General features: G+C 39.8%; 1 protein-coding gene across 1 annotated transcript in view; it reads left to right on the top strand.

The window, feature by feature from the left end:
* chchd6b (coiled-coil-helix-coiled-coil-helix domain containing 6b) overlaps positions 1-2,221 on the top strand; it is a 49,568-nt gene extending 47,347 nt beyond the window's left edge. The window contains exon 8 of the mRNA XM_053636157.1: positions 2,015-2,221. Coding sequence (XP_053492132.1) covers positions 2,015-2,041 — 27 coding nt within the window. The 3' untranslated portion in view covers positions 2,042-2,221. The remainder of the gene's footprint in view (positions 1-2,014) is intronic.
* Positions 2,222-22,511: the final 20,290 nt, after the last annotated feature.

The raw sequence follows: 22,511 nt of genomic DNA, 5'->3' as shown, positions 1-22,511 counted from the left end.
TGGCTGACTTTGCATGTCTCGGAGGAAGCACATGTTAGCCTGCACCATCCCCAGTCTGTAGCTGTCATATATTATAATGGACAGCTGGCAGGTGACCAAATTAGGGCGAAAATATATATTTAATCAATCAATTATGCAGCTGTTTGTTTGTTAGTTGGGAAACGAATTCAATTCAGAAGCAAGTTACGTGCCAACGAGAACAAATTGCCTGGTGGCTTCTATTATTTGTTCTTAGCAGGAGAGATGAAGTCAGTCCTGGATGCAGCTTCAATTTTTACCATTTAGCTTTATATGACAGTGTTAAAAGAAACCATTTTCATCTTTTTTGTTCTTTTAAACTCACTGTGATCTCTGTTCGGAAAGTAATAGACTGTGCCTAAAGATATCAGGCATCTGGTCATACAGCATGTAGACACCTGAACGTCACACCCATATGTGGGCCTTCTCCAAACGTTTACCACAACGTTCTAATCACACAATTGTCTAGAATGTCTTTGTATCCTTCAGCATTAAGATTTCCCTTCGTTGGAACTAAGGGGATGAAACCTGCTCCAACATGACAATGCCCCTGTGCACAAAGCAAGATCCCATGAAGACAAGTTTTGCCAAAGTTGGTGTGGAAGAACTCGAGTGGCCTGCACAGAGCGCTGACCTCAACCCCACTGAACACCTTTGGGATGTGTCTAGCATCATTAATGCTCTTGTGGCAGAATGGGCAAATCCATACAGTGATGTTCCAAAAAAATACAAAATAAAAACCCTCAAGAAAACTCTGCGTTAATGCCCATTGTATTTGGATTGGGATAGGGGTGTGATGTGATGGTCGGATGTCCACATACTTTTGGCCATATAGTGTATATTAAGGTTCCATTTCACCTATTCATTCATTGATTTATCTATCTTTAGTAACAGCTTTATCCTGGTCAAGGTGGTGGTGGATCCGGAGTCTATCCCAGGGACACTGGCTAGGCCACTACAAGGCACCACACACATACACATTCACACACTCTTTCACACTTTTTGTTTGGCAATTTAGTGTAGCCAGTTCACCTACTGACATGTTTAGAACCCGGAGGGGAGAAGACTGGGAGAACTTGCCAAACTCAGCACAGACTGTAACACGAAGTCAAGATCAAACCAGATACCCTGTGGCTGTAGCTGCAATTCTCAGCTTAGTGCTCCATCGTGTTGCCTCCATGTCCTATAGTGTTGGATAAATTATTTTCATAAGATAGCACTTATCCGGCCTAGTTAATACATTACATGCCTTACACAAGGACTGTTTTTATTAAGTTGGCAATTTTCCTGTAACAGCAGAGGTTATTTTTTCCCCTCTTATACCACAGTAATTTGTCAATTGCAAACGTCTATTTATTGAAGAACAGCACATGCCACATACCAGTCTCTTTTTTTTTTTTCTTCTCTCGCTTCATGTTAATAAGAACGAAAATGTCATGCTTGTCATGTTTTTGAGAAATCGCAAAGCCCTGAAGATTCAGAAAACATAAAGGAACAGCCTTACCTTTGTTATACAGTGCTGACAGTCTAGAGGGTCTTTCCTAAAATGTTAAACAAACATGTCCTTACGGAAAAGTACACTATAAACAATAGTTTTTTTGTGTGTTTTAAAACCACATTTTTAAATCCATTTCTTATTAAGCTTCATGTGGCGTGTCCACCATGCAAGTCCCTCTGAATTACCTGTTACTATAGAAACGATAACGTATTAAAACCAGCGCATTAGTATAAACCTGCGATATGCCCTGCAGCCGTCACTACGGGTTCACGCTATTATAGAAAACTGACACTTTCTGACCAGTCGGAATCAGGAATTTAACAGAGTTGTGCTGTAATATGTTTTAAAGCGTAAAATTGTGTGTGTGGGTGTGAATTCCTCGTGTAGAATCCAAAAGCTATTTTAAGAGAAGAGCTCAGAGAGAAGGTTATGGTAAAGAAGGCACTGAGAGCGAGTGATAAATGTAAACAGCGGACTGTTTTTCTCTTTCCCGTGCAGAACATAATGGTCAACCATGGATCATGAAGACGAGGGTGATGAAGACCGTGAGCATGAGGAAGAGGAAAAGAGCGACAGCATAATTCACCACTTGACAACTCACAACAGTATAGTTTTTAATGTGCACGTATGAGAGAGACTGTGGAGGAGTGTGTACATTCCTGCAAACAATTTTTTTTTTGTGTGTGTGTCTATATATATATATATATATATATATATATATATATATATATATATATATATATATACTCAGTGCATCCGGAAAGTATTCACAGCGCTTCACTTTTTCCACATTTTGTTATGTTACAAGCTTATTTCAAAATGGATTCAATTCATTATTTTCCTCAAAATTCTACAAACAATACCCCATAATGACAACGTGAAAGAAGTTTGTTTGAAATCTTTGCAAATTTATTTAAAAAAACAAACAAAAAAAAGCACATGTACATCAGTATTCACAACCTTTGCTCAATACTTTGTTGAAGCACCTTTGGCACCAATTACAGCCTCAAGTCTTTTTGAGGATGATGCTACAAGCTTTCATCAAGGATGTCTCTGTACATTGCTGCGTTCATCTTTCCCTCGATCCTGACTATTCTCCCAGTTTCTGTCACTGAAAAACATCCCCACAGCATGATGCTGCCACCACCATGCTTCACTGTAGGGATGGTATTGGCCAGGTGATGAGCGGTGCCTAGTTTCGTCCAGACATGATGCTTGCCATTCAGGTCAAAGACTTCAATCTTTGTTTCATCAGACCAGAGTATTTTGTTTCTCATGGTCTGAGAGTCCTTCAGGTGCCTTTTGGCAAACTCCAGGCAGGCTGTGGCTTCCGTCTGGCCACTCTACCATACAGGCCTGATTGGTGGAGTGCTGCAGAGATGGTTGTTCTTCTGGAAGGTTCTCCTCTCTCCACAGAGACACGCTGGAGCTCTGTCAGAGTGTCCATCGGGTTTTTGGTCACCTCCCTGACTAAGGCCTTTCTCCCCCGATCGCTCAGTTTGGCCGTGCAGCCAGCCCTAGGAAGAGTCCTGCTGCTTCCAAACTTCTTCCATATACGGATGATGGAGGCCACTGTGCTCATTGGGACCTTCAATGCTGCAGAAATGTTTCTGTACCCTTCCCCAGATCTGTGCCTCGATACAATCCTGTCTCGCAGTCTACAGACAGTTCCTTGGACTTCGTGGCTTTGTTTGTGTTCTGACATGCATTGTTAACTGTGGGACCTTACATAGACAGGTGTGTGCCTTTCCAAATCATGTCTAATCAACTGAACTTACCACAGGTGGACTCCAATCAAGCTGTGGAAACATCTCAAGGATGATCAGTGGAGACAGGATGCACCTGAGCTCAATTTTGAGTGTCATGGCAAAGGCTGTGAATACTGATGTACATGTGCTTTTTTTTTTGTTTTGTTTTTTTATTTTTAATAAATTTGCCAAGAATTTTGAGGAAAATAATGAATTTAATCCATTTTGGAATAAGGCTGTAACATAACAAAATGTGGAAAAAGTGAAGCGCTGTGAATACTTTCCGGATGCACCGTGTTTTTATTTATATATATATATATATATATATATATATATATAATTTATTATTATTATTATTATTATTAAAAGAAATGTTCATGGCTGTGACAGGATTCCCTTTTCAGCTGTGGAATGGGGGGGGGGGTTATCTGTTTGCAGAGATGGTGATTTACTGGGATACAGTTGTCTTGACAGTGGCACATCTCACAATAAAACATCTGCAACACCAGTCACTCAACTACGAGCGTTTCTCAACTCAACTCTCCTGCTATTCTCGTGACTCTCTCACACACTCAGCCTGTAGATTAAGGCAGATAACTAATGTCCGTATTACCATACCTGTAATATATGTGACAATTACTATTATTGTCTTCAAATAAGAGGGATAACACACACGCACACACACATCGTGTTTTGTGTGATCACGCTGTACACTTTTCTCCTCTCTCTCTATATACATATACAGCTCATCTCCAAAGCCAATTATCTTCTGGAATCCTTAATGAACACGCAAAGGTCTGTTCCGCAGTAACCTTGAACACACTATCATCTCACACTGTCTCTCGCTCTGTCATTCTCTCCCTCTCGAACACTCTCTCTTCGTCTCACTTGGTTGCATTCTCTCTCTCTATCTCTCTCTCTCTCTCTCTTCTATTTCTGAGTTCTGTATTTCTCCTCTGTCTAAGGAATGTTCTCCTGTGTAAGAATGTTCAGGTAGCTCTTACAAGCCTTGACTCCTCTCGTCATTGTGCAGCGGATGTTGCCATGGTAACAGCGGAGTGTGTGCGTTGTCAGGAGTGGGGTTCAGAGGAAGTGCGATAACCTTTAGCCTCGAAAGTGCAGCTCTCTCACAGTCACCGATTCTTTTTATTAAATGCTGCTTTCTCCTTGCGCTCTTTCTACCTTTCCGAAGCGCCATCTCTCTTTGTGCCTGTGTTCGGCAGGGAGCGTTTCTCCGATCCGTTTTTTGACCCCAATAAGCTGTGCTTTGGTATGGAGGATTGAATCTCTCCCCATCATAAATGGGAGGAATTGGCCCTTTCAGACCCCTTATGCGGCTCCTCCATCTTCTCCCAAGTGATGTAGAGAGGAAGCCGTGGCACCTTCACAGCCTGCTAACACAGCTCTGACCACAAATACAACTCAATAAGGGCAAAACACGGTGCTGTACATTAGCAGGATTAACATAGATTTGTTTCGGATGTGTATCCTAAGGCTTAGACTGTACATCTTATTCTTATGACTGAAAACAATGAAGGCATGAAAGGCAATTTCCTACGTTTCGTCTTTTTTAAATGATGATGATGATGATGATTATTATTATTATATTTTTGTCAGTTACTTTAGCACTTCACGCTGTTTCTCCCAGAAGCAGAAATCAACAAGAACCGTGCGGCCAATTACTTACGGGCTGCACTGTAACTAATTAAGCTACATTAACACATGCCGTTTAATGATGCTTAGTTAATGTTTCAACTGATTTACGAAGATCTCAGGCACTGGAAATAAATGTAAATGCGCAGGTCTTTCATGCAGCTCTGAGAGGTGGCCTTCGCGAGCCGTCGTCATGGCAACGGTGGCGCGTCTGATTGGCGAAGACAGCTGGAAGGTAACGGGTCAAAAAATGGGATCTCGCTTTCCTCAATGTGCTTTATTGATCTCCCATCGCAGAAAATTACTGCAGCTGTGCGCGTGTGTGATTGTGGGAGAGTGTCGAACGGTGATTTGAAAGTGCTGCGGAAATGCATGTGCCGCATGCTGATGCCTAGAGCTTCTCAGACTCGATCTCTCTCTCTCTCTCTCTTGTTGGTTTTTACAGTCGTGACCATTCAGTTCTTCTCTTAATAAACCCACCCTTGACAACGTCAAAGGATTCCAATAGGGAGGATGAATGTCGAAACCAGTTTCCTGGAAACAGCTGGTCTGTATGCACCAGTGATTGCAGCCTGATGGAGGTACTTGATCAGTATGTGATGGGAAGGTGAGTAGTGAGGTCACAACTTAAATATAACACAGCCCATGCTAATCAAGATATCGAGAAGGTGTATCACATCAGAGTTTAACAGGCTTTGTACAAGATCTCATGAATAAACTCCTGAAAGTCATGAAACTCACAACTGCTGTTACATGAATTTCAACATGAAGGAAAAGGAGTACAGTGACTGCAGCGCTATGGCTGGTGAGCTACTGCCAGTGGAATTGGCCCTTGATGAAAAGAGCAATTCTCTCTCTCTCTCTCTTTCTCTCTCTCTCTCTCTCTCTCTCTCTCACACCATGCAGACTACAGATAACACTTTCTGCCTGAGGGAAAGCAAAGCTCTGAAGTGGAGGACTTATCGTTACATCCCTCTATCAGATAAGCCTGGAGAGAGGGAGACACGGTGAGAGTGCGCTAGAGAAAGAGTGAAAAGGAGAAAGCAGTGAGGAAAAGATAAAAGAAGTGAGCGAGTTGAGCGACAGAAAAGAAGGAAGGTGGTAAATAACCAAGCGTAGCTACAGGTGTGTGTTTTTCGCCGCATTTGTGCAGCATTATCCGCTGCGGAATGAATCCACTCCTATCTCTTATCAATGCAAAACAGCTAACATTCCTAATAAACTGATACTAACCAGTTTTTTGTTTTGTTTTTACCCGAAGCTGTATTGTCTGTGGATGGTGGGTATTGTCACACATGCATGTTGCTCATACCGAGGAACAAGCAGGTGTGTGAGAAAGTCAGTAATGAGTTTGCCAGCTCACGGCTTAGTGCTGTGAGGCATGTGCCTACAGGCAGGGTGACTATATGCCAATCACTCTGAGTGTGTGTGTGTGTGTGTGTGTGTGTGTGTGTGTGTGTGCAGAGGTTGTATAAACATTTCAGGTACACATCTTGTTTTCTAAGTGCCACTTGACATGGCTCAGGCTATTTGTGACATTGATAGTCACTCTGGACCTGCCCTGCCATCTGATATGAAAACAGAACCCACACCATATTATAAAGGATCGCACCGAAACGAAGAACATTAGAAGGGTAGGGGGGAAAGGATAAAGAATATGTAAAAGCACTAGAGTATTTCGACACTCTAACTGGAACCCCCCACACTACCATGCAATTAAATAAACAGAAAGTCTCCCATGCGTATATATGAGTGAAGAGGAAATGCACTCTTTGCTAATGCTGGTGAAGAAAGAGGCAAGCTCTCAAAGGAAGCTGTCATCAAGGTTATAGTGAAAACTATAAAAACCCGAGAGATGAGAGACTTTAGAGAGAGCGAGGGAAAGAGAGCGAGGGTGATGTAGAGCTAAAAGTGTCATACTGTTATTCCAATTGCTTCGAATTTTTGCTTTTACTAAGACATTAAACGACTGGGTCTCTCAGCGCCATCTAACAGATCAGAAGGACTCTTTGATTCTATTTGACTATTATTAAAACGGTAATAGTCTTCTACGCAGAATCCGAAGAGGCGAAACAATCTTGAACTAACGCTGAAACGCTGACCTTCATGGACACAGAGGTTCACCCTGAAGCAATTTAATGCCGAAGAGAACCGATCATAGAGAACACTCAGATTGATCACCGGTCCTGAGAAAACAGTAGGTCTGAGATTAAAATCCTTCTTTTTATTAGCTATCTGAGGGAACTGAACTGTTCAAACCGGATGCTGCAGTTTGATTTGAAGTCTCTTTGAGGCTATTTAAAAAAAAAAAAAAATTGGATTGATCATGTCATGAGAAAAACATTAGGTCTTTTGTAAAAACTGACAGCAGTTTTTTGATTGCAGACTTTTTAGTTGGTGTTGTGAGAATGAAAATGATGAGAGCGTAGTTCGGTTTTCTATGCATTTTCATGGGAATTGTGCATCGTTTGAGTACAAATTCTGAATTCCCAACCCATGTTGAAATGATAATGTGGTATATTTGGGAAATTGCATGTTTGAATTCTGATAACTTCAAAGCCACTTGAGTCCAAGATCATAATTGGCCCTGCTCTCTGGGTGGGAAGGATGGATGATCCCCTATCAATTAGAATGACACTACCCGATCATGGACGTCATGATCATAGAGAAATCTGTTTATTGTTATTAATACTCGTTCAGTAATTACGGTAAGACAGTACAGGTGAATAGGGTCTTTATATATATTTTATATATATATATAATTTTAAATCAGTTGATTTTTGTATTGGAACAGTTTTGAAAAATATGCATTTCTTTATACAAATGAGACTTTGTCTAATTGAAATCTGCCTAAATTTGCATACTTAATCAAACTAAAAATCTTGTCTTTGGATGATGTTCGAATGAAATTATTTTACTGTGAGTTGCTCTCAAGAGGCTTTTAAAGTTCAGTTTAGTGGAAAATCATTCGTTTATTGTTTAACCAAGAAAACACCACGATCAAATCCAACATAAATCCAACAGTTAGTAGCATTTTGAAATTCCTCTGTGATGTTCTTCTAAATATAGGGATAGGAATGAATATGTAAAAATTTCATGAATGCAGATCATCTAGAAATTGATAGGTTTGCCTCTGAATATAGATTCGAAGGTAGATAAATGAAGATAGATTAAATTTTGTGAAGAATGGTTTTAAAAATAAATGCAATTTAATCAATGCAGTTTCCACTCTAGAAGGTGTAGTTTATAAGGTTTATAAAAGAAATTGGCATGTACACTGCCCTCCACTAATATTGGCACCCTTGGTAAATATGATCAAGGAAGGATGTGAAAAATTGTCTTTATTGTTTAACCTTTTGATGTTTAAAAAAAAAAAAAAAAACACAAAAATACTCTGCTCTCATGGATATCAAACAATTGCAAACACAACACAGGTTTATCTAAACAAAAATATCTTTGTTAAATATAGGTGTGTAACAATTATTGGCACCCTTTTAGTCAATACTTTGTGCTACCTCCCTTTGCCAAGATAACAGCTCTGAGTCTTCTCCTATAATGCCTGATGAGGTTGGAGAATACATGGCAAGGGATCTGAGACCGTTCCTCCATACAGAATCTCTCCAGATCCTTCAAATTTTGATGTCCACACTGATGGACTCTCCTCTTCAGTTCACCCCACAGGTTTTCTACGGGTTTAAAGTCAGAGGACTGGGATGGTCATGGCAGGACCTTGATTTTGTGGTCAGTAAACCATTTTTGTGTTGATTTTGATGGATGTTTTGGATCACTGTCCTGCTGGAAGATCCAATCACGGCCCATTTTAAGCTTCCTGGCAGAGGCAGTCAGGTTGTCATTTAATATCTGTTTATATTTGATAGTCCATGATGCCATCTATCCTAAAAATAGTCCAGGTACTCTGGCAGAAAAACGGCCCCAACCCATTAAAGAGCCACCACCATATTTAACCGTGGGCATGAGGTACTTTTCAAACCACCTCTGGTGTTTATTGCCAGAAATCTCTATTTTGGTTTCATCTGACCATAGAACCCGATCCCATTTGAAGTTCCAGTAGTGTCTGGCAAACTGAAGATGCTTGAGTTTGTTTTTGGATGAGAGTAGAGGCTTTTTCTTGAAACCCTTCCAAAAAACTTGTGGTGATGTAGGTGACTTCAGATTGTAGTTTTGGAAACTTTCTGACCCCAAGATGCAACTAACTTCTGTAATTCTCCAGCTGTGATCCTTGGAGATTTTTTTGGCCACTCGAACTATCCACTTCACAGTGCATTGAGACAATATAGACACACGTACTCTTCCACATTGATTCATAAGATTTCCAGTTGACTGGAACTTCTTAATTATTGCCCTGAAGGTGGAAATGGACATTTTCAATGCTTGTGCTATTTTCTTATAGCCACTTCCCATTATGTGAAGCTCAACAACCTTTTGCCGCACATCACAGCTATATTCCTTGGTCTTACCCATTATTATGAACGGAATTTGGCCTATGTGTTACCTCATATTTATACTCCTGTGAAACAGAAAGTCATGGTTGAACAATTTCCTGTTCCTAGTTACCCAGGTGTACTAAAGAATGTAAAATATCAGTGGGAATATACTTCAACTACTGCGATGGACTGGCACCCTGTCCAGGGTGTACCCCGCCTTGTGCCCGATGCTTCCTGGGATAGGCACCCGGTTCCCCGCGACCCTGAAGAAGGAGTAAGCGGTAGAGGATGGATGGATGGATGGATGGATGGATATACTTCAACTATATTTTTCTCATATGAATTCATAGGGCTGCTAATAATTGTTGCACACCTATATTGAACAAATATATATCTTTTGATAAACTTTGCAATTGTTTGATATCCATGAGAGCATATTTTTGTGATTTTTTTAAGCAAAAGATCTAAAGGTTAAACAATAAAGACAATTTTTCACAGCCTTCTTCACTCATATTTACCAAGGGTGCCAATATTAGTGGAGGGCACTGTATATACTGTATATACAGTCCCCTCTGATGATATTGGAACGGCAAGGCCAATTCTTTTGTTTTTGCTATACACTGAAGCTGAAAGATCAGAATTTCTGCTTTCATTTCCTGATATTTACAACTAGATGTGTTAAAACTTAAAACATGCCAGCTTTTGTTTGAACCCACCCATTTTGTGCCCTGTTAGAGTGATTGTTTAAACATTGTATGGTTGAGCTCTGTATGTCTCTTGTGAAAACTGCAAAAGCAAGCCGTTTTGAAACTGAGAAAAGAGGGGGAAATCACCATTACATAGCCAATACAACAATTTGGAATGTCCTGAAAAAGAAAAACCACTGGTGTACTGACAACCAAACATGGAACAGGTTGGCCAAGGACAATAACGATAGGCGATGGCAGAAACCTTGTGGCATTCCAAATTGTTGTATTGGCTATTCCCAGTGCTTGTGCGATGGCTCTGATTCATTTTCTCTCTTTTCTCAGCTTCAATGACTTGCTTTTCTCCCATAGAAAGCTCTCTGCTCTTCATGTTGGTTTTTCCTTTTTAATGACAAATGCAGTTTTCCAAAGTGAAACCCACAGCTCAAACTGAGAGTCAACTTTCAGAACGATTCATTGTTTAAACAATCAATCTAGCAGAGCAAAAAATGGGTGGGTTGGAACAAAAGTTGCCTTGTTTTAAGTTTTAACCCATCTTAATGTAAAGATCAGATAATGAAATTCTGATCTATCATCTTTTGATCTCAAACCCAAATGTTTTCAGTGTATTGACAAAATATGCAAAAACATGCCTTAGCCAAACACATACTGTATATGCGTGTGTGTATGCATATAGAGTATGTGTTTTGGCTATGTGTTTTTACATATTTTAGCAATACATTGGCTATACGAAATGAGCATCATTTTGTTTGTTCCTTACCACTACATTGTCAGCTTCAGAGGTTTGAAAGGTCTAGAACTGAATGTTTCAAAGTAGTACCAGTTTCAAGACAAGGTAAGAGACTGCAGTAAGACATGGTGGGTACTTGATTTCCTGAGGTGTGGGCATGCTGTTCAACTATCTCAGAGTAATGAAGGAGTCTTTTAACAAGAAGCTTACAGATTGAGGGGTGTCTTTCTCCTGTGCAGGAATGAAGTCACACTAGATCAGTAGGATAAAGCGTTTGAGCTAAAAGGCATTATGAAGATCTTCTAAGCTTTGAGGTCCAGATTTATATAAAATTATATATATATATAATGTTTTACATAGGGCCTTGTGATTGGTGGTCATGAGAAAGCCCTCAGAGATCCCCAATCTCAGCAGCTCTACATGCTTTAATATAGCAACACACTGACGTCTTCACATTACCTTTTACCACAACATCTTAAAACATAATTGTCCTACTAAATTGTAATGTCAAGTCCCTCATCACACTTTCTTATTTTGTGTGTCCATCGGAGACGTAGCCGAATTGATTGAAGAGATACTGTGTCAGATATGAACGACAGGAGACGCATTCAGTGGGATTGTGCTTTTTTATCGGAGGAGGGATTTGCAAGCTTGCCAAAAAGCTTCAGAAGTGGTGTAGCTCCCACAGAATGAAACAGCAAAATTCACGCAAGCACAAGGTTGCCAGGTTTTTGTTTTTTTAAATCAAAATTTCTACCCCAACGCCAACTTGAACTCTACACAAAAAACACTTGAGAATGGCACATAATGTTTGCGCATATAGGAGAAGGCAGAAACACATCACATAACAGTGACTATGTTTACATGCACATCGATATTCCGATATTAGTCGGAAATTGGCAATATATTTAATTAGTAGTGAGTCGATGTAATCGCCGCTATCCGATTGAAATTCGTTGCATGTAAACACCTTAGTCAGAAACTCCACTGAAAGCAGATATATGCACATGCTCAGTCCGCAAGGAATCGTGGGTTCTTACAGATGCTCAGCTGTAGGCTTTGTATTTAGGAACGGCAACTCAGGCATACTTACAACAACCGGAATATACAGGAATATTCCAATACCTGTACGCATATAAACATCGTATTCGGAATATGGGTGCAGCCCGAATATAGATCTTAAACAGAATTCGATGTGCGTATAAACGTAGTCATTGGTGCGCATTTCTGATTTGCAGTATGCTACGTATCTGCAATACGCTGACGTTATATGAGGAACCTATCAACCCTGCTCACGGAAGTTAAAAAAACATAATAAAAAGTTCATTTAAGTCCAAGTGTAATTAAGATGATGCACTATTTCGTTTTTTTTTCTTCAACAGCTAAACTAAACGAGCGTATATAAAATCATATTTATACAATATATCTGCACAAAACAAAGCAGTATCCTTTCATATATTTCAGCTATCACTCCATATAGCTGATGTAGACAACACGCTGTGTACAGGGCAGCATATCTCTGTGGGACTCTCCAAAAATAATCATTTAATTCGTTTTTTAAAATATGAACTTCTATGTTTATTTTGTGTGTGTGTGTGTGTGTGTGTGCTTTTTTTTTTTTTTGGAGTTCTGAAATGATCATTCTCCATCATTATTAAAAGAAAATCTTCAGGGGAAATTCATACAGGCGATATAATGAAATGCTGCTTAAAGGACCCAGTTTTGACTCGCAGAAGTCGATGTTATTTGATGGCTATTGTTGTCAACTGTAAATAAGAGTTTCTTGATTCGGGACAGACATGGTTGTTTTGAAACATAGATACTTAGACAGAAGATAGAAAGCTTTCCAGAAAGGTCCACAGGGCATCTGGTTCAGGAGTTAAATAAAGTTATGTTATTTCAAATTACTGTTTGCTGTTATGATTTGTAAATGAAAAATGACTTCTTTTTCCAGGAGCCCTGTTTTGCTGGGGGGTTTTATTTTTTTATTTTTTTAAAATAAAGTTATGTCAAGACCTATGCTCCTTTTGCAACTTAGCAGATAAGTTCATATTTCCTCTATGTTTTTAAACGGTTTAGTATGCTGCATTTTCTCAGTAAGAGCTTCCACACACTGAAACGTTCGCGCTAAATTATACATGGTGTATCATATGTAGAGGATCGATGTCTGTTCGTTCATGCAAGTGTGCTAAGATGTCAGGTGCAGAAAAAGAAAAGGAAAAAAAAGGACTATGTGTAAGCAGATGACATTAGAACAAGTTATAGTGTGAGTATGGGTTTCGTGTGTGTGTGTGTGTGTGTGTGTGTGTGTGTCATCGGCTGCTAAATGCAGTGGCACAGCACATTGCTCATTCATAGCTGAGTGAAAGCGTACAGAGATTTTAGGAATCAGACACAGACACATTTAATCCATTTGATGAAATATCACATAATCAGAGCTAATCTGATTTAATCAAAAGGCGATTATCTTTTTAATCTACTGTATAACCAGATGGCAGTAAATTAGATTACAATTGATTAGATTAAAAAAATCCTGCTTTTAAGCTCAGATTCACTCTGCAGGGTTTTGAATACGAGTTCATTGGCACTGCATGCATTTGCATAAGAATGTGTATGTATAATGCCCTAAAGTGTGTGTGTGTGTGTGTGTGCATACGTGGGAATTCTGCCACCAGTCCTGAGCTCTGTCTTCGTGTTTTGTTTTTGTGTTTTCACTCACCTTCCGTTCGTACCTACTCAAAAAGTGTGACAGATTTGTCTTCGGTAATGCTCAGTGTGATTGTGGAAATGGAGAATGATCATGCAGAGGTTTCCTCTGAGGATCAGAAGGGCTGAGAGGAGGCTCACATTAAGGGTGAGATAAAACGCAAAAGTATTCTGTTTCAAGTGACAGGACTCTCTTGTTAAGTTGACACCTTGGCTGACACACCTTGTGGTGCAAGGTATCCTATAGCCGTGAGTTTAGGTGCTAAGTAATGGGCCGCAAACCACAAACACACCCAGCGACAGAGTGAGAGAAAGAGACATCTGGAGAACAGAGAAGAGAGCAGGTGGACCCTCAGAGGACATCTGATCTGCACACTCACAGTAACACCTGCATTTCTCTGTGTGTGTGTGTTGTTGTTGTTGTTGTTGTTGTTTTTAATGGAACTGGCATCGTCCAATATCTAATCACCCAATTTTTTTTTTGTGTGTGTAGATAACAAAAACTCTTTAAATCACTTTAATTTGACTTCCTCACCTTGCATTGACATACATCCCATGACAAACTCCAATCCACTCTGCTGGCTTACATTCTTGTAGTACTGGCATAAAAGTGCCAGATTATATATAATATCACTAAAGCACACCCTTCAGTTGAAAACTAGCTCTAAGTACATGTTCCTGGAACAACAGTCCTTCATTCACTGCCATTTCGTGTCAACCGTGTGCTCCTGTGCCAATCACAATGCTTTTGTATAGCTCTGTTAAAGTTCAGTTCAGAAAACGAAGCGTATGGTTATTTGGTGAAAATATTGAACCATGGATGGTTGGTAATAAATTAGCAGTTAAACATTTAACCCCACAAACAGTACTATTTGAATGGGATCTCTATTTCCAGGCATATAAGTGATGTTGGTAGATGACGTCCGTCAGTCCATGCAGGATTTCGTGGAGGGTTTAATGTTGCAACTTGTGATCGTTCCAGCCAAAATGCTTGATTTTGCTACCGTTTATTTATTTAATTTCATTTTTTCAAAATTTGCACTGCAATTTCCAAAGTTGTTTTTTTTTTTTTTCATATCTGCGGAAAATCTGTAATAATTTTTGAAAAATTGCAATCTCCTGCTAATATCACCGAGTTTCCTTGATTTTGCATTTTGCAAAAATCACAGAATCCTGGAAGGACTGGTCTGTAGTAAACATGACTGATTCACATGGAATACGTGATCTCTGTATAAACAGGAGACTCGAGAGACGTTTCATAATATACACATGGTCATGACACTAAAAGAAATCATGCCTACTTAATACAACTCATTATGATGCTTGTTTTGTCTTTATTATAAGCATTTGTTGTATGTTTTGTGACCATGCAAGTTGTACTTGATCATCAGTAGGTTACATGACAATAATGTACAGTGGATCCACCTGTATCCACCTTTAATGTGATACAGGAAACAACTCAATTTAAGTGGGAAACTAACAGAAACGTTAAAAAGGCAATAACCTGCTTGCATAAGTGTGCGCACCCTTTTATAATGACTGTGCTCAGAAATCACCGCACGCATTCAAACTCCTGTTCAAAAGTGATTATGATACAGCTGTCATCAGTGAAGGGATTCTGATTAACACCAAATAAAGATCAGCTGTTTCTGTAGGATCTTCTTGACGTCTTGGTTTCATCCGACTGCTGAAGCCATGATCCTCGAATAGCTTGCAAAACATGTACCGGATCTTGTTGCGGAAAGGTATCGATCAGCAAGGGGGCTACAAAAGAATTTCCAAAACATTAGCTGTACCATGGTACACACATGGCATCACGGTGATATTACCAAGAACAGGATGTCCCTCTAAAATCGAGGACAAGGACAAGTAGAAGACTTATCAGGGAGGCTGCCAAGAAACCTACGGCAACATTAAAGGAGCTGCTGGAATATCAGGCAAGTACTGTTCACTCCCTGTATGCGACATCTCTCAAATTCAAAAGCCCTGTCTCATGAGGAAAAAAAAACCCCCAAAAATAACATGTGGCACAATGTGTTTATGGTCTGATGAGATCAAGGTAGATCAAAAAGTGATGTTTGGTATAAAAACAAGGCAGCTTATCATCCAAAGAACTAGCGTTGGGTCCGAGTTCCCTTTTGTCGAATTTGAGTCGAGACCAAGTCCTTAAACAATCGAATTCGAGTCCAGAAAGTAATTAAACTGAAAAAAGATTTGAAATTGCATTTGTAAACTCAACACTGAGCTGTTAAATTAAATAAAACCAAAGGCAATATGAATGTAACAAAAAATACCACTATTACATCTTGCCTTTGCCATTTAATATTTTTATTTCATGTCATCAGCACCTCAACTAGTTTCCTAACAAAAAATGGTTTCATAGAAAAAAAAGGGATATCGAGGTATATGTAGAACTTTCATTATATTACAAGTGTATGAAAATACAAAGGAAGCTGTTTTGTTATTATATCACACTATATTGCGTCCTCCAATTCGAGTTGACATTTCAGTGATTCGATGCCTCTGCCCCACAGTTACATAGACAGTCATATATAGAGAGAGAGTACAGAGTAGACTTACTTTTAGCAGAAGGTCATAACAACGAGCTTCATGCTTTATTACTGCTTTTAATCCGTCTATGAATGAAAACAATCTCATTTCTGAACACAGCTCTGTTCTTGTAACTTTTTTTCATTTTAATTTCTAAAATGAAAAAAAGAAAAGAAAATCCCTATCAGCCAGGGTTTAGGATATTTACTACATCAGGACTTACAGTTCACATTTTACGTGAAATTGAAGACTGGAATCATGAAATGTTAACGTTTAGGGGTTTGAGATATGACTACGGTCTTATTTCACGATAACAATGGTTTCTCATGTCTATCAGTAGTGTTCAAGTTCGAAATACTACGGAAATTGAATAAAGCAATTAAATGTAAAATAAAATCCACGTCACTGTATGACAATGCGTCGATTCTTATTAAATTCACTGAAGTTATTCTGTCAAATGAGTGAGTGAGAGTGATTTTTCTTTTTGCCTTTTGTTGTTTGATGAACATTAATGACAGACAGCAGTAGGTTTATTAGACTGCTGTCATTTTGAGACCTAATGCACAGATCCAATATACTGTATTGACACACCTCGGATTTTTTCCCCAACTGTTTACATTCACTTAAGGCATGACCGACCGTGTTTGCATGAATACTCGGCCAGACCTGCATTTTGATATGATGTGTGTGTATTTATTTGACCGTCCAAGCGTAATAAGCCGCTAAAGAGAACTCGATTCGCTACTCGCATGTTGAGGTGGCTCGGTCAAGCAGGGAAACATTCATCAAACATTCATTTCTTGTTATCTTAATTTTATGTTATTATTTATTTTCTGTCTTTCTTTTCATATTACACACGAAACGGACTTGACTGTGCTCTAAGTCCAAGATGTCAGAGTCCGTGTCAAGTTCGAGGGAAAATTTACACGAGTGTGTGACAAGTCCGAGTTCGTTCATAACCGAATCCGGGATCGAGTACCCCAACTCTACAAAGAACACCATAACCACAGTGAAGCATGGTGGTGGCAGCATCATGCTATAGGGCTGCTTCGCTTCAGCTTGGGGCTCTTGTCAAGAGAGAGGGAACCATGGATAGCACCAAATACCAATATTTTGGTGTGTAGTCTTGTTTTATGCGCTGTATGTAGGCTGTACCTAAACATGAAGCAATGATGGCTTGGCGGTTAAGGCTCTGGGTTACTGATCGGAAGGTCGGGGGTTCAAGCCCCTGCACTGCCAAGCTGCCACTGTTAAGCCCTTGAGCCCACTTAACCGCTGGGCGCTGTATCATGGCTGACTCTGTGCTCTGACCCCAGCTTCCTGACATGCTGGGGTATGTGAAGAAAAGAATTTCACTGTGCTATAAGGTATTTGTGATTAATAAAGACTCATTATCATTACCTGTGCCCTAAACTGAATAACTGACCCAAAACCCAGAGAAACATTGCTTCTGTGATGAGTCCTTTTGGCACAATATCTCTTTCCCCACATGTTTTACCCACATGTCTGTAAAAATTGCTGACCTGATGGATTCAGATGAGACCCAGAGATACTTATTTATTACTAATTATATTAACTCAGCTCCCCATGTAAAACAAATCCATTCTGAATAGGGTTTTAATAGTTTGTATGCATTAGGACTTGTAACCGAGTATTCTGAATAAACAGTGCTCTAAAGCGATACCAATACAGATAATTATTTTTGTTTGTAGCATTTTTCTGCTGGATTATGGCTGTGGTGTAGCTCCAGTCAAAGCTCGAGTGGCAAATTTCCCCTACCCTTGATCTTCCACGCATGAAGGGAATCCACTAGCTGAGGATTGTGCAAATATGATTTCCTTTTTAAAACATCCCTCTGTCACTTCCCGGCATAGCTGCCACTCAATCAAGACCACACAGACCATGCATAGTGTACAGGGCAGAATACCTCTGCTGGGTTCTTCAAAAAATAATCATTTAATTATTACATATATAGCACTTATCATTGCATCATTGTTTATCACTATTAAATGAAAAATCATCCAGGCACTATAATTACTTTGCTGTTATGTACTGTGTTCATGGAAAATGACTTATTTTTCCAGCAGCCCGTTTTTTCCCCCTGTGTTTTCAAGACAAACTTAGGCCTCGCATGTAGATACAGATACACTGTATGGCCAAAAGTTTGTAGACACCTAACCCTCACAACTATATGTAGGCGTCCCCCAAACTGTTGCAACCACTCGATTGTCTATAACAATGGTGTCCAATCTTATCCGGAAAGGGCCGGTGTGGGTGCAAGCTTTCATTCCAACCAAGCAGAAGCCACACCTGAGTCTATTGAAAGCCAAGATCAGCTGATCAAACAGGTGGAATCAGGTGTGGCTCCTGCTTGGTTGGAATGAAAACCTGCACCCACACCGGCCCTTTCCGGATAAGACCGGACACCCCTGGTCTATAATGTCTTTGTATGCTATAGCTTACGAGTACACTTTAGTGGAATTTGGGCCTAGACCAAACCTGTTTCCGCATGAAGCGGAAGGTTGTTGTGGAAGAAGAAATCTTGTGGCCTGCACAATGCCCTGTCCTCAAGTGAACACATTTGGGATGAATTGGAACGCTGAATGTGTCCAACGTCATTGCCCATCCTCATTAATGTTCTTGTGGATGTAGGGGAAAATTTACACAACCACATTCCCAAATCTAGTGGTAAGCTTTTCCAGAAGAATGGAGACCGTCATAGCAGCAACTTTGGAATTGGATGTTCAACGAGCAGATATGGGTATCGTGATCAGGTGTCCACATACCTTTGATACAGATACAGATGGTGGCATTGTGTAACACCCTAATTCATAAATACCTAATATTATCTTAGCATTAGATGGGGGTAGCTATGAACACATAGAGTCTTCATTTAAATATACTGTATTTTGAACGTGCAAAATGAATGTTTTCAGTGAATGAAAAATTTTGTTCGATATTCATGAACTTTAATGTGGCCCTTTAACTATGGCCCTGGGATTGCAATTACAACACGCAGTTTTGCACTCGGGTCTCCTTTGAACAGTGGATTCGCTCAACAAACAGACTTCATATAAAACCATAATGAACTTTCCTTGACTTTTACACTATCCGTTGTTACCCAGATGAGGACGGGTTCCCTTCCGAGTCTGGTTCCTCTCAAGGTTTCTTCCTCGTCATCTTAGGGAGTTTTTCCTTGCCACCGTCGCCACCGGCTAAAATCTGTATCCTGTGTTTATATAGTTCTGTAAAGCTGCTTTGAGACAATGTCCATTGTAAAATGCGCTACACAAATAAAATTGAATTGAATTGAATATGAAACTCAATGAGAAGCCGACTGGCATGTCTGGGATAGGGGCACGCTGATGACATCAAATATCTGTGAATCCTTAAAAGAATTGTTGATTTATGAACATGTGCTTTTTGAATAAAATCATATACATCGTATAGGTCAATAATTTAATGATTGTAAATGAATCATATAAAATAAAATGTTGTTCTCTCTCTCTCTCTCTTTCTCAACAATTATAGTAAGTCAAACATTAAGAACATAAGACATAAGAGTTTGATAGAGGCATCCTGGGTAGTTTAGCACTAGCGTAGCACCAACGTTCTGGTCCTGATAGTGTTACGGTGGCCTGAGGGGGCCATTAGGGACGGCTGTCATTCCTGCTGATGAGTTCAGGTTGGAGCAGAGTTCGCACTCTGCCGCCAGATGAAAAGCATGGAAAAGATATTAACCTGTGGCCCCCAGCACTGCTTGTGAACGTGTATACGAGTGTGATCACCTGTCACTTTTCTTCTGAGTGAGCGTGTGTGTGTGTGTGTGTGTGTGTGTGTGTGTGTGTATGTGAAAGAGAGAGAGAGAGAGAGAGAGACAGACAGAGTGTTTGTCCTTCTTCTAACTATTTGGTGGTAATGATTACACAGCCTGCGGGCTGTATACACATCTAACTCACTGTAAGAGCTCTTCACACACCTGAGCAACCTGATACATCTCTTCCCATATCGTTTTAGGAAGTTATTCAGAGATTAAGTCATTCCCACAGTGCTGGTGCTCCTCACCTCCTCCAGGTAGAGGGCTCATGTGTGTTTTCTACCTCAGGCAGAGCTCACCTTTTCTGAGTAAACCCTACCCTCTATAGCTGGAATGGCCCAAGGGAAATCAGGCTCGTTTTCCCTGACTTCATCCCAAAATTAATCCTGCCTAATAGGACAGGAGAGCCCAAAAGAGCTGATCAGAGAACTGGAAGATTATTAAAGCGTTATAGACCTTGACTGTTTGTCATTTTTGTGAGGTGTGTGTGTGTGTGTGTGCTCATTGCTACCTCTGAAAAGAGTAGGATAAAAAGTAGATAGATGACCGCGTACTTAAATGTGCTTAAATCCAGAGATAACATATATTGTGTGTGTGTGTGTGTGTGTGTGTGTGTGAAAAGATGCAGAGAGAGAGCAGATTGGTGTAATGTCTTGCCTCATTGGGGATGTGATGTGTCGGCAAGCAGATGATGAGTATTAATGAGCAACCTTTCTGAGTGTGTTTGTGTGTGTGTGTGTGTGTGAGAGAGAGAGAGAGAGTGAGAGAGAGAGAGAGAGAGAGAGAGAGAGAGAGTGCGTGTGCGCACGCTCTCTTCAGCATGTGAATAAGGGCTGCTGAAGTTCATCAGTATGACTGTCTTGTAGCTCTGATCAGATCAAAGGCATGTTTCTTTTCATCATTACCCCAGCTCTCGCACTGCGCTCGCTTCCTTTCTACCACTCAATTACCAACTTTCTATTTTAGCATTCCATTTTTCACCCTCTTTTTTTTCTTAGCCTCCTTCCTGCTTGATTGATTGTTCACAACATACTCATCCCGATTATCCGTTTTGCTTGCATACAAATGTGTATTAGATGTCCTGGTTCTCCTGATCTCAGATACTCCGATACTTTCTGTTGTGTTCTCATGGGGCCGCTCCACGTATCGCCTCCTTTTCATATTTCATCAACACATCCCAAGAATGTCTATAGGACTGAGCAGCACTACTTCATCCTCAGCCCTGACACATTGATCTCACACAGTAATTTGGCATTACTTCAGGGTCCTACCCACCCACCTTTCTAAATTAAATGTACAATTCGAAAATGCGTATACTCCCATACCCTGGCAATTTCCCAAGCAGTGAAACAACACGTAAACAGGAGTAGAACGCGAGCAACGCGACAACTTCATTTCACAAACCAACTACAACAGACCATAATAATGACCTACGTAATACACCTGCACAGCTAGACATGTTATCAGATCAGCAGGCTTTAAATAAACAACATTTGAAGGCTGTTGTAATAGCTTCACAAATGGACAAAACCTGGTAGCGACATCAACTTTAGAAGACGAACCGAATAACTCTAAACTTTATAAAAAGTGTCTTTTTTTTTTTTTTTTTTTTTTAATCCTTTTGGTATTAAATCCTTGAGCAGACTTGTCAAAAAAATGCACTGAAGCAGATTTGCCATGTTCTTTTCAGAAACTGAGGGAGGTGAAACTCTCACGTAAAAAAAAAAATCTTATTTAGGATTAAACACATGACAAGCATTAGTGTGTTATAAACTATAACTATATAAACTATCATATTCCATATGCAAATGCAGATAATGCAGCACAGCCATAAGAAGGGTGTGGGTGTGTTTAGAGTTGAATCTCGGTTTCTTAATGATGGTAACATTGTAGGTGCTTCTGGGCTTTTTTCTGTTATATAATCACATTTTTTTTTTTTTTTTTGGGTAAAACATCAAGCGCTTTATTATTCAGTAACATCAGAACATGGTGGTCTTTAAAGCTAGTTTTGGGTGAAAACATAATGTCGATGGTGTATCATTATAGACAAACATACTGTACACTGCCCTCCACTAATATTGGCACCCTTGGTAAATGTGAGCAAAGAAGGCTGTGAAAAATTGTCTATACTGATACCTTTTGATCTTTTGTTTTAAAAAAATCACAAAAATACTTTGCTCTCATGGATATCAAACAATTGCAAACACAACACTGGTCTATCAATAAAATTATATATATATATATATATATATATATGTTAAATATATGTGGCCACAGTTATTGGCACCCTTCTAGTGAATACTTTGTGTTACCTCCCTTTGCCAAGATAACAGCTCTGAGTCTTCTCCTATAATGCCTGATGAGGTTGGAGAATACATGGCAAGGGATCTGAGACCATTCCACCATACAGAATCTCTCCAAATCCTTCAAATTTTGATGTCCACACTGATGGGCTCTCCTCTTCAGTTCACCCTACAGGTTTTCTACGGGTTTAAAGTCAGGGGACTGGGATGATCATGGCAGGACCTTGATTTTGTGGTCAGTAAACCATTTTTGTGTTGATTTTGATGGATGTTTTGGATCACTGTCCTGCTGGAAGATCCAACCACGGCTCATTTGAAGTTTTCTGGCAGAGGCAG

The sequence above is a fragment of the Ictalurus furcatus genome, chromosome 11 (assembly GCF_023375685.1).
Source record: "Ictalurus furcatus strain D&B chromosome 11, Billie_1.0, whole genome shotgun sequence".
Taxonomy (NCBI): domain Eukaryota; kingdom Metazoa; phylum Chordata; class Actinopteri; order Siluriformes; family Ictaluridae; genus Ictalurus; species Ictalurus furcatus.
The sequence above is the reverse complement of the archived record's forward strand: the minus strand, read 5'-3'. Positions and strand labels throughout refer to the sequence as shown.